General features: G+C 41.0%; 1 protein-coding gene across 1 annotated transcript in view; it reads left to right on the forward strand.

The window, feature by feature from the left end:
• Positions 1–658: 658 nt before the first annotated feature.
• The window catches only part of tmem102 (transmembrane protein 102), a 36,725-nt gene continuing 24,495 nt past the window's right edge, over positions 659–12,888 (forward strand). The window contains exons 1-2 of the mRNA XM_028564465.1: positions 659–1,096; positions 2,681–2,892. Coding sequence (XP_028420266.1) covers positions 2,691–2,892 — 202 coding nt within the window. The 5' untranslated portion in view covers positions 659–1,096; positions 2,681–2,690. The remainder of the gene's footprint in view (positions 1,097–2,680; positions 2,893–12,888) is intronic.

Below are 12,888 nucleotides of genomic sequence, written 5' to 3' on the forward strand. Positions count from 1 at the left end.
CGTGTCCCAGGAGAATAAAACTGTTCACTATTCATTCAGCATTTGAATGATGATGGAAAAAAAAGCAAGAAGCACAGAGGTGAAATGATACAGTATTTTACAAAATTGGAGAAAAGTCTGAAACATTGACATCCAGGTGTCTCTCAGAAATAGTTTAGGAGCTTGGCGCATACCAGGGACTGAAAAAAACTAAGGATTTAGAGAATTTTATGTATACAATAAAATGCAGGAATACCCCTTTAAAAGCAGGCACTCTGTGTTGGACAGGATGAAATTATGAACTTGATTAAAAGTACTTTTTGTACAGTATGATTTTCTTTAACAATATACATATGAGGTCAAATGTAAGTGAAAATAGGTTGAAATCTGGTTTTGCATTTGTACTATGTGAAAACATAAAATATTCAAATACATAAATATTAAAATGACGGTTGAGTTTAAAATATGGAATCTTGTACGAATTGTGAATTACGGTTAAATGACCTGTATTGAACCTCACACTGGTCAGCACTTTCTCCTCCTGTGTGCAAAGTAACACATTCAATTACACAACTATATAGCATAATTCATGGAAAATAGTATCACATGACAATCTCTTAACTTGGAAAGTGGAAAGTGCAATCCGCTGCTGTACATAACCTACCTCCTTCAGCAATCAACAGGCATAAGATCAGTAAAACGTTACCCATTTGTACATGCAGCACCCTGCTGCTCTGGTGCAAGGACACCGCTGCTGCTGTGCTGGACTTCACATGCTCATGCATCAAAACACCGCCCTGCTCTCCTACTAAACCGTAGCACAGCCTCGATCGTCTTCTTTGCGAGGACACAGAGGCACGATTTTAATCATAACCTGACCTCACAAATCCGTTTGTAGTTTTGTAATATGGGGCGTGCGTGCCACACATACTACTAATCCCTGGATCCTCAGCGAAGGAGGACCATGATGATTTCTGGGACGGTGTTGCCAGGGGGAAGGTGGCGCCTGGGACCTGTTGGAAATGACAGCTGAAGAAGGCGGATTGAAGCACAGGGATCACAATAACAGTAAACGTACAAGATAGCGAAGAAACTCCCTCCCGTCACTGTGTAAAGGGTGTGTGTTTGCTATGTTCGACAGCTTTTAGCCCGGATAGCTAATGATTGCACTGTGATCCGCTACTCGCAAGCTACCGAGACCCGAGCTGAGTGCATGCGGGTGCGTGCGCGCACGCGCTTGTTAGTGTAGCTATAGATTTTAGTGCGAATGTGTGTTTGTGCGTGTTCGTTTGTATGTGGGGGAAGTGTGCTGCTGCACTTAGCTTCACTGTCCCCAACTGTCATGTTAGCTAGCATGCTAATTTGACGAAGCTAGTTGGCTATTAAAAGAAATGAGCTGACTGTGGGCGAGGTAACTGTAGGCTACCACACCGACCTTATCACTGCAAGTCAAATGGTCTGCTAATATGGTTGTACAGCAAGCAGTCATATGCATATATATAACGCAGCTCATGCTAATTAGCTATTCATCTGTTACGAATAATGTAATTAGCTATCGTTGACTGTCAGACGGCAGGCTGGCTAATTAGCTCGGCTATTAGCTTAGCAGCTAGGAGCAGGGGAGCTTGCTCGCTAATTGACCTAGTTCGGTGGGGCAGAGGCCATGTTGTCATTCCACTCGGCTGAGCTGTGTTTACATTATAAGTTTGTGGCTTGTTACTTTTACGTCACACGTTTTAGTACAATAATTTGGACGTGTAAACAAATTAGCACTCTATATAGCTACTGTGACAAACTTATCCATATCCACTTGACGCTAATTACTTAAATCCTATCATTTTGGAATGCGAAATATGCCGTTCATTTTTAACCCATTGCTTAAGGCACGACTCAACCAACTCAACCCCATGGACACATGCTAGGATACAGTGCAGGATAGAAGACATGCCAAAAAACAGTAACCTAAGTTTTGTCAAACAACCTGCATTAGCAGGTTTTTATTTTTTTTTAGAAAGGCAGTGATTTAGCTGTGATTTACATACATTAATGCAAACGTCTCATGTAAAACACACTGAACAAATCTAATTCAATTGAGGTTGCCAAACAGTACTTTTTATGATAATGTATGATGATGATAATATGTGCAGTTAAATGTTTTTACAAATAGTCTTCAGGTTAGACCCTGTAACAGAGAATAGTGGCATAGTATGCTCTTATTAATCATGCTATCAATGCATTTTTGGCCTTTCTGTACTTAGCCTCAGTTTAAATGACTTAAATGTTGATTAAAGCTGTAATAAATTGCAACATCACATTTACTGCTATTAAAATGTAATGATAGTTGTTCCCTGATGTGTTTCTCCAGAATTGTTCCTCAAAGTCTCATGATTCACACAAGGCTGTTTAAAACAAGGCAATCATTATATTGCAATGAAAACATGAACGTTCGAGAACTTAATCGGTCTAAAAATACACATTATGAAAACAGGCATGTGTTTTGTTCTAGGCTGCTAATAGCTACCCACAAAACCGATAGGCCTAATTATTATTGGCACTGTGACAGCATAATCCATCTCTCAGGGGAACCATTAGGACTGAGTTAGTTACAAAAATAGGGCTGGTGTGATATTAAAATCCTGAATGTATACGTTTGGCTAACAAACCAACAACAATTTCTCTTTCCTCAACCCTTATCGTACAGGGTTGTAGAGATGGAGTCCCTGATGAGTGCGGTGGCACCGCGCTCCCCAGCCCCCGCCAAGAAGCTGTCAGAGGTGGACTTCCGGTCGGGGGCCACCTTGGAGCAGTTGTCAGCCCAGGTGTCTGAGCTGGTATTACTGGAACAGGGAGAGTTCGGAGACCAGACCGCCTTAGAGGTCCACACCGCCAAGGACTTTATCTTCAACATGCTAGGTATGTCTGCAAACATAACACAATGGATAATATGCTCTGTATCCCAAACATTTTCATCGTCTTCCAGGGTTTCCCCCAGTTCATTGTAAGCCTGGTAGCCCACCGGGCCTAAGTTGCCCCCCACTGGGCCTCAGCCACTGGGGGAAAAATGTAAATGTATTTTTAAGACGTTTTTTAACTACTGTTACAGTGGGGCAGCTCGGTTGGAAACTTACACTTAGCACTGACATATGTAGGGCCCTATGGAATCTGTTTTTTATAGCTTTTTTTAAATTCGCAATTCCGTCCGTGATTCTGTTATCGCAGAAACTATTGGGCTCTACATTAATGCTGCCATCAGTCCGCGTCTGGTCCGAGCTGGGCCCTCATTGAAAAAAGACACATTGAAGACAACACTGTCTTCAATCCTCAAACTGATATGTATGCTTGCATGAAGCTTTAATTTAGTATGGAGATATGATTATTATGATAAGGGTGGGAAGTTAACACAGGAAAAGGGCAAAACCTATAATCAGAGTTGAACTCTTTATCACACCAATTATCCTTCACCACTACATTGTGACCCCTCATTTCTTTGATGTTGACCAGTTGGTGTTAGAATCAAATTCACTTTATGTATCCAACTATGATAAATGTGCAGAAATATGTCACAGTGTACAGACCCTGAAAACGTGTTTTCCCCGTTGTCTAAACACAGATTAATCTAAACCATGTTTCTTCATTGTATGGTCGTGTCTTCTTTGCTGTCTATTCTTGACCCCCCTTTTTCTTAGCATGCAGATGTGCATGTTTCTTAGTGTATGGGAAAAGAAGCATACATTCCCCCTCCCACCCCACCCTTTATTTACCCAGTGTGAAAGCAGTGAGTAATCATTCCCAGAAACACCCTGCTGCACTCTCACACACTAGTCTTACCTGGAAGCTGCCCAGTGCAACCACAGTCTCATCGGTTGGCTACTGAACATGCCTTAACATGCAGTGCTTGCACTTAGTACGTTTTATGTGACATGACGGGTAAAATCCATTTCATACGGGAACAAATTACATAGCCAAATCCTTATCATGGTGTCCTCTACACCTCTATCATCTATCGGTTCTAGTTAAACTTCTCTCTTTAGGTTCAGATGTGGTTGCAGCGGTAGAGGGAACTTCATTAAGTGTCCAGAAGTGGATTTTGTATTAGAGATGTTCCGATACCGATACCAGTATCAGTATCCGCTCCGATACTGCCTAAAACGCTGGTATCTGTATCGGGAAGTACTGGAGTGTATGCACCGATCCGATACCACGTAATAAAGCCCTGAAGAAAATCTACGTTAAAGTAGTTTATTTATGTTCTTTTTCCGTTATAACCGACTGTCAAACTGGAGAATAAAAGAAAGTTGTACGACATTCATTGTTTGTGTTTGTTCATGTTTCACAAAAAGTTTAACCTGAGCCAGACCGACAACAAAGATAGAAATAATATCACATCCATACAGGGATAGTAGTATACAGCTGTTAAAACATAATGAAATATATGACCCACTGGTATCGGATCAGTACTCGGTATCGGCCGATACGCAAGTTCAAGTATCGGAATCGGTATCGGGAAGCAAAAAAGTGGTATCGGGCCATCTCTATTTTGTATATCAGGAGGCAATTTACAGTATACTGAAACGAATGCAATGGATTCAAAAGAGAAGATAGAATCAAAAGGGTCTGATGTTGATGTTCATTCTTGAAGTGATAGTTTGGATTTGATATACAGTCCGGTCAGCTAAACCTGTTTGAGTCGTGATTCACTCTGCTCTTTCACCCGACTCTTTAAATTGACTCATAAATCGCGAGTCTCTAGTATCATTAACTCGGATCAGTTGAGTCCTACTACAATTCAGTCTAAAATGATAACAGCGCTACACACAAACCTTTTGCAACATTAGCTACTACTAGTCCTAGTCATCTTAGCTGCCAAAAGCTTTATAACTTACAATTTCATAGGCAACCACAACTCCACAAGTCAACTCAAGCGACTGAGTGAGCAGAGAGACAGTCCGAGACAGGTTATAGAACTTCCTGACCCGCAGACTCAGAGCGTGAGTCATCGATGACTTACAAGCTCCCGCGCGAATCAGTCAATCACGCGCATCAGCCAGCTACGAGTGGATCTGTAGCAGACGAGCGAGGTCTCTCCTCGAGCTCAGGGTAAAGCAAATCCACAACAAAAGCCATTCTTTCACTTCTGAAATAACATACAATGTTCTGCACGTAGCCTAGCTAGGCCTACTGTAGCTTTTGGTGTATAAATGTAGTATCAAGGTCGAGCAGACAGTCCGAAACATTGCAAGCTCGCCTATCAATAACGACTCAAGTTACTCGCACAACCCGGATCAGTTTAGTGAGGGACTCAGAATAACCAGAAACCTTAAAAGGAATCAAGTTTGCTAGGCCTATGGTCAACGGCTGGTCAGACAAAAAATGGGAAGTGACCAACAGGACAGAGCTAAAATAATCAAATAATAATAATAATGTTAAACCTCAATACAGCTTAAAAACTGTTTTTAATCACGTATAGCAGAAGAAATCTTTCCTTTTATTTCTGAGACCTTATTCCACTAGACTGCAGTCTGTAACACCCAAGTGGTCGTTTTTTTGATTTGTCACTTTCTGTCTGTAGAAATGTAATTTTGGGCACAATGGACAAAGCTGCAGGATTTCATTTAAACTGGATGGGGACACGGTTCTCTTTTGCAGGCACATTTTATGAGTCAGGTCGTGAGACAGAATGCGTGACAAACACGATCAACACTATAGACTTGCATTGAAATGAGACATATAAAAAGGTAGAATCTCTTCATTTTAATCCCATGGCAGACGCATCATTACGTGGCTTTTCTTTTTTTTTCTTTCAAGTATGCAAAACAAGAGGCTTGTAATTTGTGGCAGTGTGGATGATTTGAAACTTGCACATTTAGTGTCTTTCAAATGCAAAATGGATTCCATCCAGTACATGAGTCATATTTTCATTGTGTGTTGCTCTCCTCTCCCTCTGTCATCCACGCATGCTGTCTTTCATGCTCAACTACAGGGAGATGGGTCTGCCAAGTGAGACATGAAGCTGTCTCAAATGTGTGTTGTTTTTTTTAACGTCAGTTGTGAGTAAAAAGTGAAGTGTGTTTGTTTGTCCAATAGGTGGCACTCTGCCCCCTCCCTGCTGTCATCCTTGTTCTCTCATGTCACTCTCAGTCGTCCACTGGAAACAAAACATGTTTAGCCAGCATCCATTTCGTCTTTAGTTTCTCGCTCAGCTCAACTTTGAAAGTCCTCTGTCCGTCTCGTCCTGTCAGTCTGCAATAGGACTGCATTCTGCTCAGCCTTTTTGTGCAGTGGTGGAAAAAGTACTCAGATCCTTTACTTAAGTAAAAGTACTTATACAACCCTGTAAAAAAATACTCATTGAAATTGTTACTTAAGTATCATCAGGAAAATGTACTTAAAGTATTAAAAATAAATGTGCTCAATGCAGAAAGATCCTCACATTTTAGAAACTGGAAACGATCCAGACAGTTCAGTCAATCAACTGTGAGTGTTTAATGGGCTACTCATTTTAGCTGGACTAGTAGGCCGTTATATTGTTGGGCAGTTTCATTTATCATAAAACATTTTTAGAAACTACATGAGTCGTGTGTGCAAAAATCTTAACGTGTAAAGTAACTAGTAACTAAAGCTGTCAGATGAATGTAGTGGAGTCAAAAGTGCAATATTTCTCTCTGAAATGTAGCGGAGTAGAAGTAGAAAGTAGCATGAAAAGAAGAGACTCAAGGAAAGTACAAGTACCTCAACATTTGTACTTAAGTACAGTACTGTACTTAGTACGTAGTCACAGTCCACCACTGCTTTTGTGTCCAGAGGTATCATTACGCACTGCTGAACAATCCCTGTCGAATTAGTGGTATTCCTGGGGTGGCCTCTAGCTCACCCAGTAAGAGCGTTCGCCCTTCATGGTGTTAGAATCTTTGCTGTGTGTCATCCCCCATCTCTCTCCCCATTTCATGTCTATCCACTGTCACTATAATAAAGGGAAAAGCCCCAAAAAAATAATCCTTAAAACTGTTGACAGACAGCTCCTGTAGATTTCAAACCTCCTCAAACAGGCCGCCTCACCCAGGGAGAAATCGCACAAATCAAAATGGCCTTCAAGCCTTATGTTATTCTCATTTCATTCATATCACCACATACTGTATATTTTACCATGAACTTAATTATCTGTTTTTTTTTATCTGTCTCTACTTTGTTCAGATTACATTTTGTATGATTCTGGTGCAAAGCCCTCTGCTTCCCCTCTTGTTCCCGCTCCCACTCTCTTTCGGTTGAGAATCTCTCGGTAACCAGTTTTGAAGCTGCTTTCTCTGGCATAACCACCAATGGTTTTCGCTGGTATTTTCATACCGTGTGCCTCGGCGCCCCGCTGTGACAGCTCTTGACTGTGAAGAGAAAAAAAGAAAAAAAAGTTTGGCACTTTACACATAGGGAGACGTTTTTTGTCGAATTCTAGGAATATAAAGTTAGGTGCGCGGTGGTAGCTGCATTAGGATCTGTATGCCCTGCGGAGGATGAAAGGCAGCACTGAAAAGCAAATATCCTTTGAATGGAGGGGTCTTGTTACAGCATGCCTGCCTGCTGGAGGAGGCTCGTCGTATGTGCGTAGCAGGGGTGTGCATGTGTGCACGGATGCTAAACACGAGTGGCTGATTTTGCCAGGTTTTTAAAAAGTTTGAGCTGCAGAGGGGTCCCCACTGTGTTTTGCACACTGTCAGGGAAACACACACACACACACACACACACACACAGTACACCCAGTGAATTTCTTCACAGTTTGTCAGATCCAAGAAGCGCCCTTATTTACCCTGCGTTTGAGTAAACACTGCGGTTTGCCTTCGGGCAAGCGTGGTCGGGGGCTACTGTATGTATCTTTTGAAAAACAAAAGTCGGATGAAGGCAGAAATAGATCCACACTGCCGGTGAAGATCTGGTGCTTGGCTCAGACGTACCCACGAACCCAACTTTTCAGATCTTAAAGTTTGTCAGAGAGTTCAGTTCAGAGTTCATCTAGTGAAAATGGATACTTTTGATCCAAGTTAAAAAGTCATGAGCGCTGTTCTGTCTTGGCCTGGATTTTGACAGAATAATAAACTGTTGTATGTTGAGATATTTAGGACTGAAGTGATTGTTATGAAAACAAATGAGTTGCTGCTCTTTATGCAGTGCATCAGATCTTCATTTTATCCTCCAGTGACCTCAGCGTCTTGCCTTCCTGTTGGGCTCCTTACATCAGCCCCTTTTGTTCTCCACTATTCTTCACACTTAGGCCACTTAGTTTGATGCACATTTGGGGTTGAACAGTGATAAGTGGAGACTGTTAGACAGAGAAAGGGTGCTCAGCACTTGAGTTGGTTTCTTCCAACTCAGGGGGAGACAATATTTTGATATATTATTATTTATATATATATATATGTATATATATATATATATATATATATATATAATCTCATTGTGTAAATATTTTGTGAAAGCACAATAGTATAGTTGTGACATCACAGCCTTACGGAAGTCCTATGGGCTTGTTTAAAGGCACAGTTTCTGAATACAGGCTGTGTGAATTTCTATGTGGATTAAGTGTTTTGATACTTTCAGAGTATAAAGCACGTCAACCAGCTTTATAATAAACAAAGACATGGAAATCTTACTTTTTATGATATTGGACCTTTGATATTGGAAGCATTTATCAGACACTAAACGTCTCCTCCTAAACATTCTAGCCTTTAAGGCTGCACAATTTTATTTTGAGGGGGGAAAAAAGTGGCAACTATCCCCTTATCCCCTTTAGGAAAGTAGCTGACTTAGCCAGGCGAGCTTCAGGATGGACACAGTAGCTGGCCAGTCTCTCACTCCTGGCCGTTAACACTGGTGGACTTCTTTGTGGATGCTGTTTCCACTGCTGTGACTTCCTGCCTCATTGCAGGGCCCTGCTCTGATGCTCAGAGTTCAGCTGTAGTTCATAGCTTGGGATCTGGGGCCCACATGGCTCCTCCTGGCTGACTAATTCTCTGTTAATGCCATTTTGGAATTGAGAGACTGTCTTCATCTGGCAGCCAGGCCAGATCCATGGCACTGCAACAGTATACGGCTGAAATATTTGGATTTGATTAGCTAGGCTTTGTTTCGGTTTCTGTTCAGTTTTCATCAGCGCAGACTGCAGTGCCAAGCAGCACAGATGAGATGCGTCTTGTCATTGTTCCTCACTGACTCACCTTTTTTTGGCACTTGGCAGCATTAAATCTTAATCGTTGGACACCTGGCACATCGGTGAAAATGAATGAATGTTAAGATGATGTTAATTAACCTCAGCTCACAACCTCTGTTGCATTAAGACTCTGTAACAAATCAGCCAACAACTGTCTGTCATGTGAACACAGCTGAGTGTCCTGTGACTGAACATGGCCACAGACACACATCGCATCATCCATTAAGTGTCTTTTGTGGAATTTAATTAAATATGACATACAGAATGTAAGTAAGTAAGCAGTGTTTTGACATCGCATGACATATTATCTACCATGCTGCCTATTTTAATAACCAAGGCTGACATTGTGATTTATATTTATTTATTTTTTTTGCTCTTTCATAATCACACTTAAATTATTCCTGAGGCGAAGAGGGAGGAATCACTCACTCTGTAGCTGTCAACTGATTACAGTATCTTATTTGCAGGGTGTAGCTGTCAGAGGTGCTGGGGAAAACAATTTAAAAAGACTTGTCAGAAATCCTTAAAAAAAAAAAAACGTTTCTCATAATGGATCTAGTGATGTGACTGACAGATATTTCCATCTTTCTTTCAAATAGCAACATTTTCAAATGCTGGGAGTAGTTGTTTCTCCTTTTATCTTTAGCATAATTAGGATTGCTTTTGAATGTGTAAACCTATATTGGGTTCTAGCCGGAATATAAGGTTAATCATTTAGAGGTCTGCTATTGTAAAAAGTTAAATTTCCATGTTATTTTTTATTAAAATGCAGGCCGAGGTCCTATATAAATATTGTGAAAGTATCAAACCGCACAATCCACAGAGCAATGCACACAGCCCGTATTTAGAAACTGTGCCTTTTAAACAAGGCATCAAGTCTGTATGATTGTGATGTCACAACTATGCTATATATAGTTAAAAAGTGCTGCTACAGTGCCGCTACAGTCATTCCCTGGCTGCAATGACAGTGCAGCAAACGCAGATGCGAAAGACCTGGAAACGCTGACCAATCAGAGCAGACTGTGCTTTTTCGGGAGGAGGGGCTTAAAGAGACAGGCGCCTGAACGGAGCGTTTCAGACAGTAGGTGAATACAGGTATATTCAGACAGACAGTATGAGGGGAAAAATGAAGTTTGTTTTTTAATATTAAATCTTGTAAATGTGTTCCAATAGAAATCCAGTATGAACCTGAACATTAGCATGATATGGGGGCCTTTCATGTGAGACTGAATTGATCACCTCTCTTTCCCTTCCTTAATAGGAATATGAGAGGTCAGGACCAGTTGTGCATGGCTTCTTAAGCGACTGGGCTACCCTGCTGCCCTCAAATGTAAAAGTAAACCGGCAGTGACACTTTTTTTCTTTCAGCGATAATGGCTTGTCATTTATGGGAACATGGTATCGCAGTATAGCTGGCATCAAAGCCGCTGTGAAGAGTGTCGGGACCCTGACAGCTTCCTGCATCCTCTCTCTCTGCAGGTGGTTTAGACACACTGTCTGTCATCCCTCTGAGCCCTGTTTGTTGTATTAAACACATTCACACACATTCACCCACACACACACACACACACACACACACACACACACACACACACACACACACACACACACCTAAAAGGCCTATTTCTGAGCTAATCTCCTTCCTTGATATGAATTCATGAACGGTGAACAGGCGGAATGGCTGGGTTGCCTGGGATTAATCCCGCTATTAGCGTGCGAGGTGAGGCTGCAAGAAGTGCCTGTTGAACAGCACTGATAACATCCGGTTGAGACTATATTAGTCAGGAGTCATTTGCAACAGATTGAATTGCTCCTTTTGGAATGAGGCAGCTTTTGAGATTATTGTTATGGCACGCTCTGCTGCTGAATCCGAGTTTTATTGTCTGAAATAACAGAAAGGTCACACAGAGGTAGGGGATGTGCAACAGCAACTGTGGATCATTTTGAGTCAGACAACATCCCCTATTTGATTTCAGAAACCACTGCACCAAGGTGCCCTGAATCAAGAGCTTGCAGAAACAACATTTAGCAAGACTATCCTTTTTAAGGGCAAAATATAGGTTTTGAAAGGAATTTCTTAATATTTTAGGACTCTTATTTGCTTTTTGAGTGTCGGATGAGAAGATGGATAACAACTCTCATATCTGTCCGTTAAATATGAAGCAACAGTGAGAAGAATAAAGAATATTAGAATAAAGACTGAAATCAGGGGAAAACAAAAACGACGGCAAGTCGGGCCAGGGGCGTGAAGAGTGAGGGGGCCCTTCCCTACTTTCTAACCCCCTACTTCTGGCGCCCTTGGTTGGACCACACCCATTTTCGAACTCAGCCTTCATTTCGATCTCCACTACACACCTGTAAAGTTTTGTGATTGCATCTTGAAGGGTTGTGACGCTATCACGGTGACAAAATCTGTCAACTGACAGACAGATTTATTGACTGGGATGACTGTGCATGAGTCTATGTTAGAGTGTATGGTAGAGTATTTATTTGTGTATTTCTTACTTTTGTAAGGGCTGGGACTCGATTAAAAAAATTAATCTAATTAATTACAGGCTTTGTAATTAATTAATCGAAATTAATCGCATTTTAATTGCATAAATATTTGACCTGAGAACAGTGAGAAGTAATTTTTTTCACATGGATTTTTAGTATACCATTGAATAATGACTGAATACATAAGCTTAAGCAACAAAATATTGTTTATTTTTGTTCAACAAAGTCCAGCAGACCAGTGCAGTTTTTGCCATTAAGTGTAGCAATAGCATATTTAGAAATATAGTACATTTCAGAAATTCAGGTAGCCTATAGGTAGGTAGACCTTCTGTAAACTATGTTTTTTTTAAGTAAAACACAATACTTTCAAGTACATTCAGAGTTACCCTGGTCCTCAAACCAGTCATCTGGTGGAGTGTAGGTTGGGTGTGGGTCCTTGTACTCGGAGTCGGGCTAACGTCCACGCTAGCTGCTAAATGTTTTGCGTTGAGGTGATACTTGAGGCTCGATGTGCTGTGGTGATATGCGAATTCCTTGTTGCATGGCTTGCACACAACCATGCTCTTATTGACGCTTCCATCCGTTCGTTTTTTATAACAAAATTTCCCATCCACGGAGCCAACCAAAGCGGTCTCGTCAGCTTCTTCGCTCATGTTCACTGTGGTTTGTTGTTGTCTGAAGCATTGACATATATAAAAGGTCTGAAGTCATGAACGCTAGTTGGTGCCGAAACTCATCCAGTGAGAAACGTCCCGCGGTGCAAAAATAAGTGTGATTAAAATGCGTAAAAAATGTTTAACTTGTTATCTTTTGTGTAATTAATTAACGCATTAAAGTCTGTAATTAATTAATCTTAATTAACGCGTTAAAGTCCCGGCTCATATATATATATATATATATATATATATATATATATGTATATATATATATATATATATATATATATATATATATATATATATATATATATGTATGTGTGTGTATATATGTATGTGTGTGTATATATGTATGTGTGTGTATATATATATATATATATATGTGTGTGTGTATATATATATGTCCATCCATCTTCGTCCGCTTATCCGGTGTCGGGTCGCGGGGGGAGCAGCTCCAGCAGGGGACCCCAAACTTCCCTTTCCCGAGCAACATTAACCAGCTCCGACTGGGGATCGGCGTTCCCAGGCCAGGTTGGAGATATAATCCCTCCACCTAGTCCT

This window comes from Perca flavescens, chromosome 19 (genome assembly GCF_004354835.1).
Source record: "Perca flavescens isolate YP-PL-M2 chromosome 19, PFLA_1.0, whole genome shotgun sequence".
In the NCBI taxonomy this organism is placed as follows: Eukaryota; Metazoa; Chordata; class Actinopteri; order Perciformes; family Percidae; genus Perca; species Perca flavescens.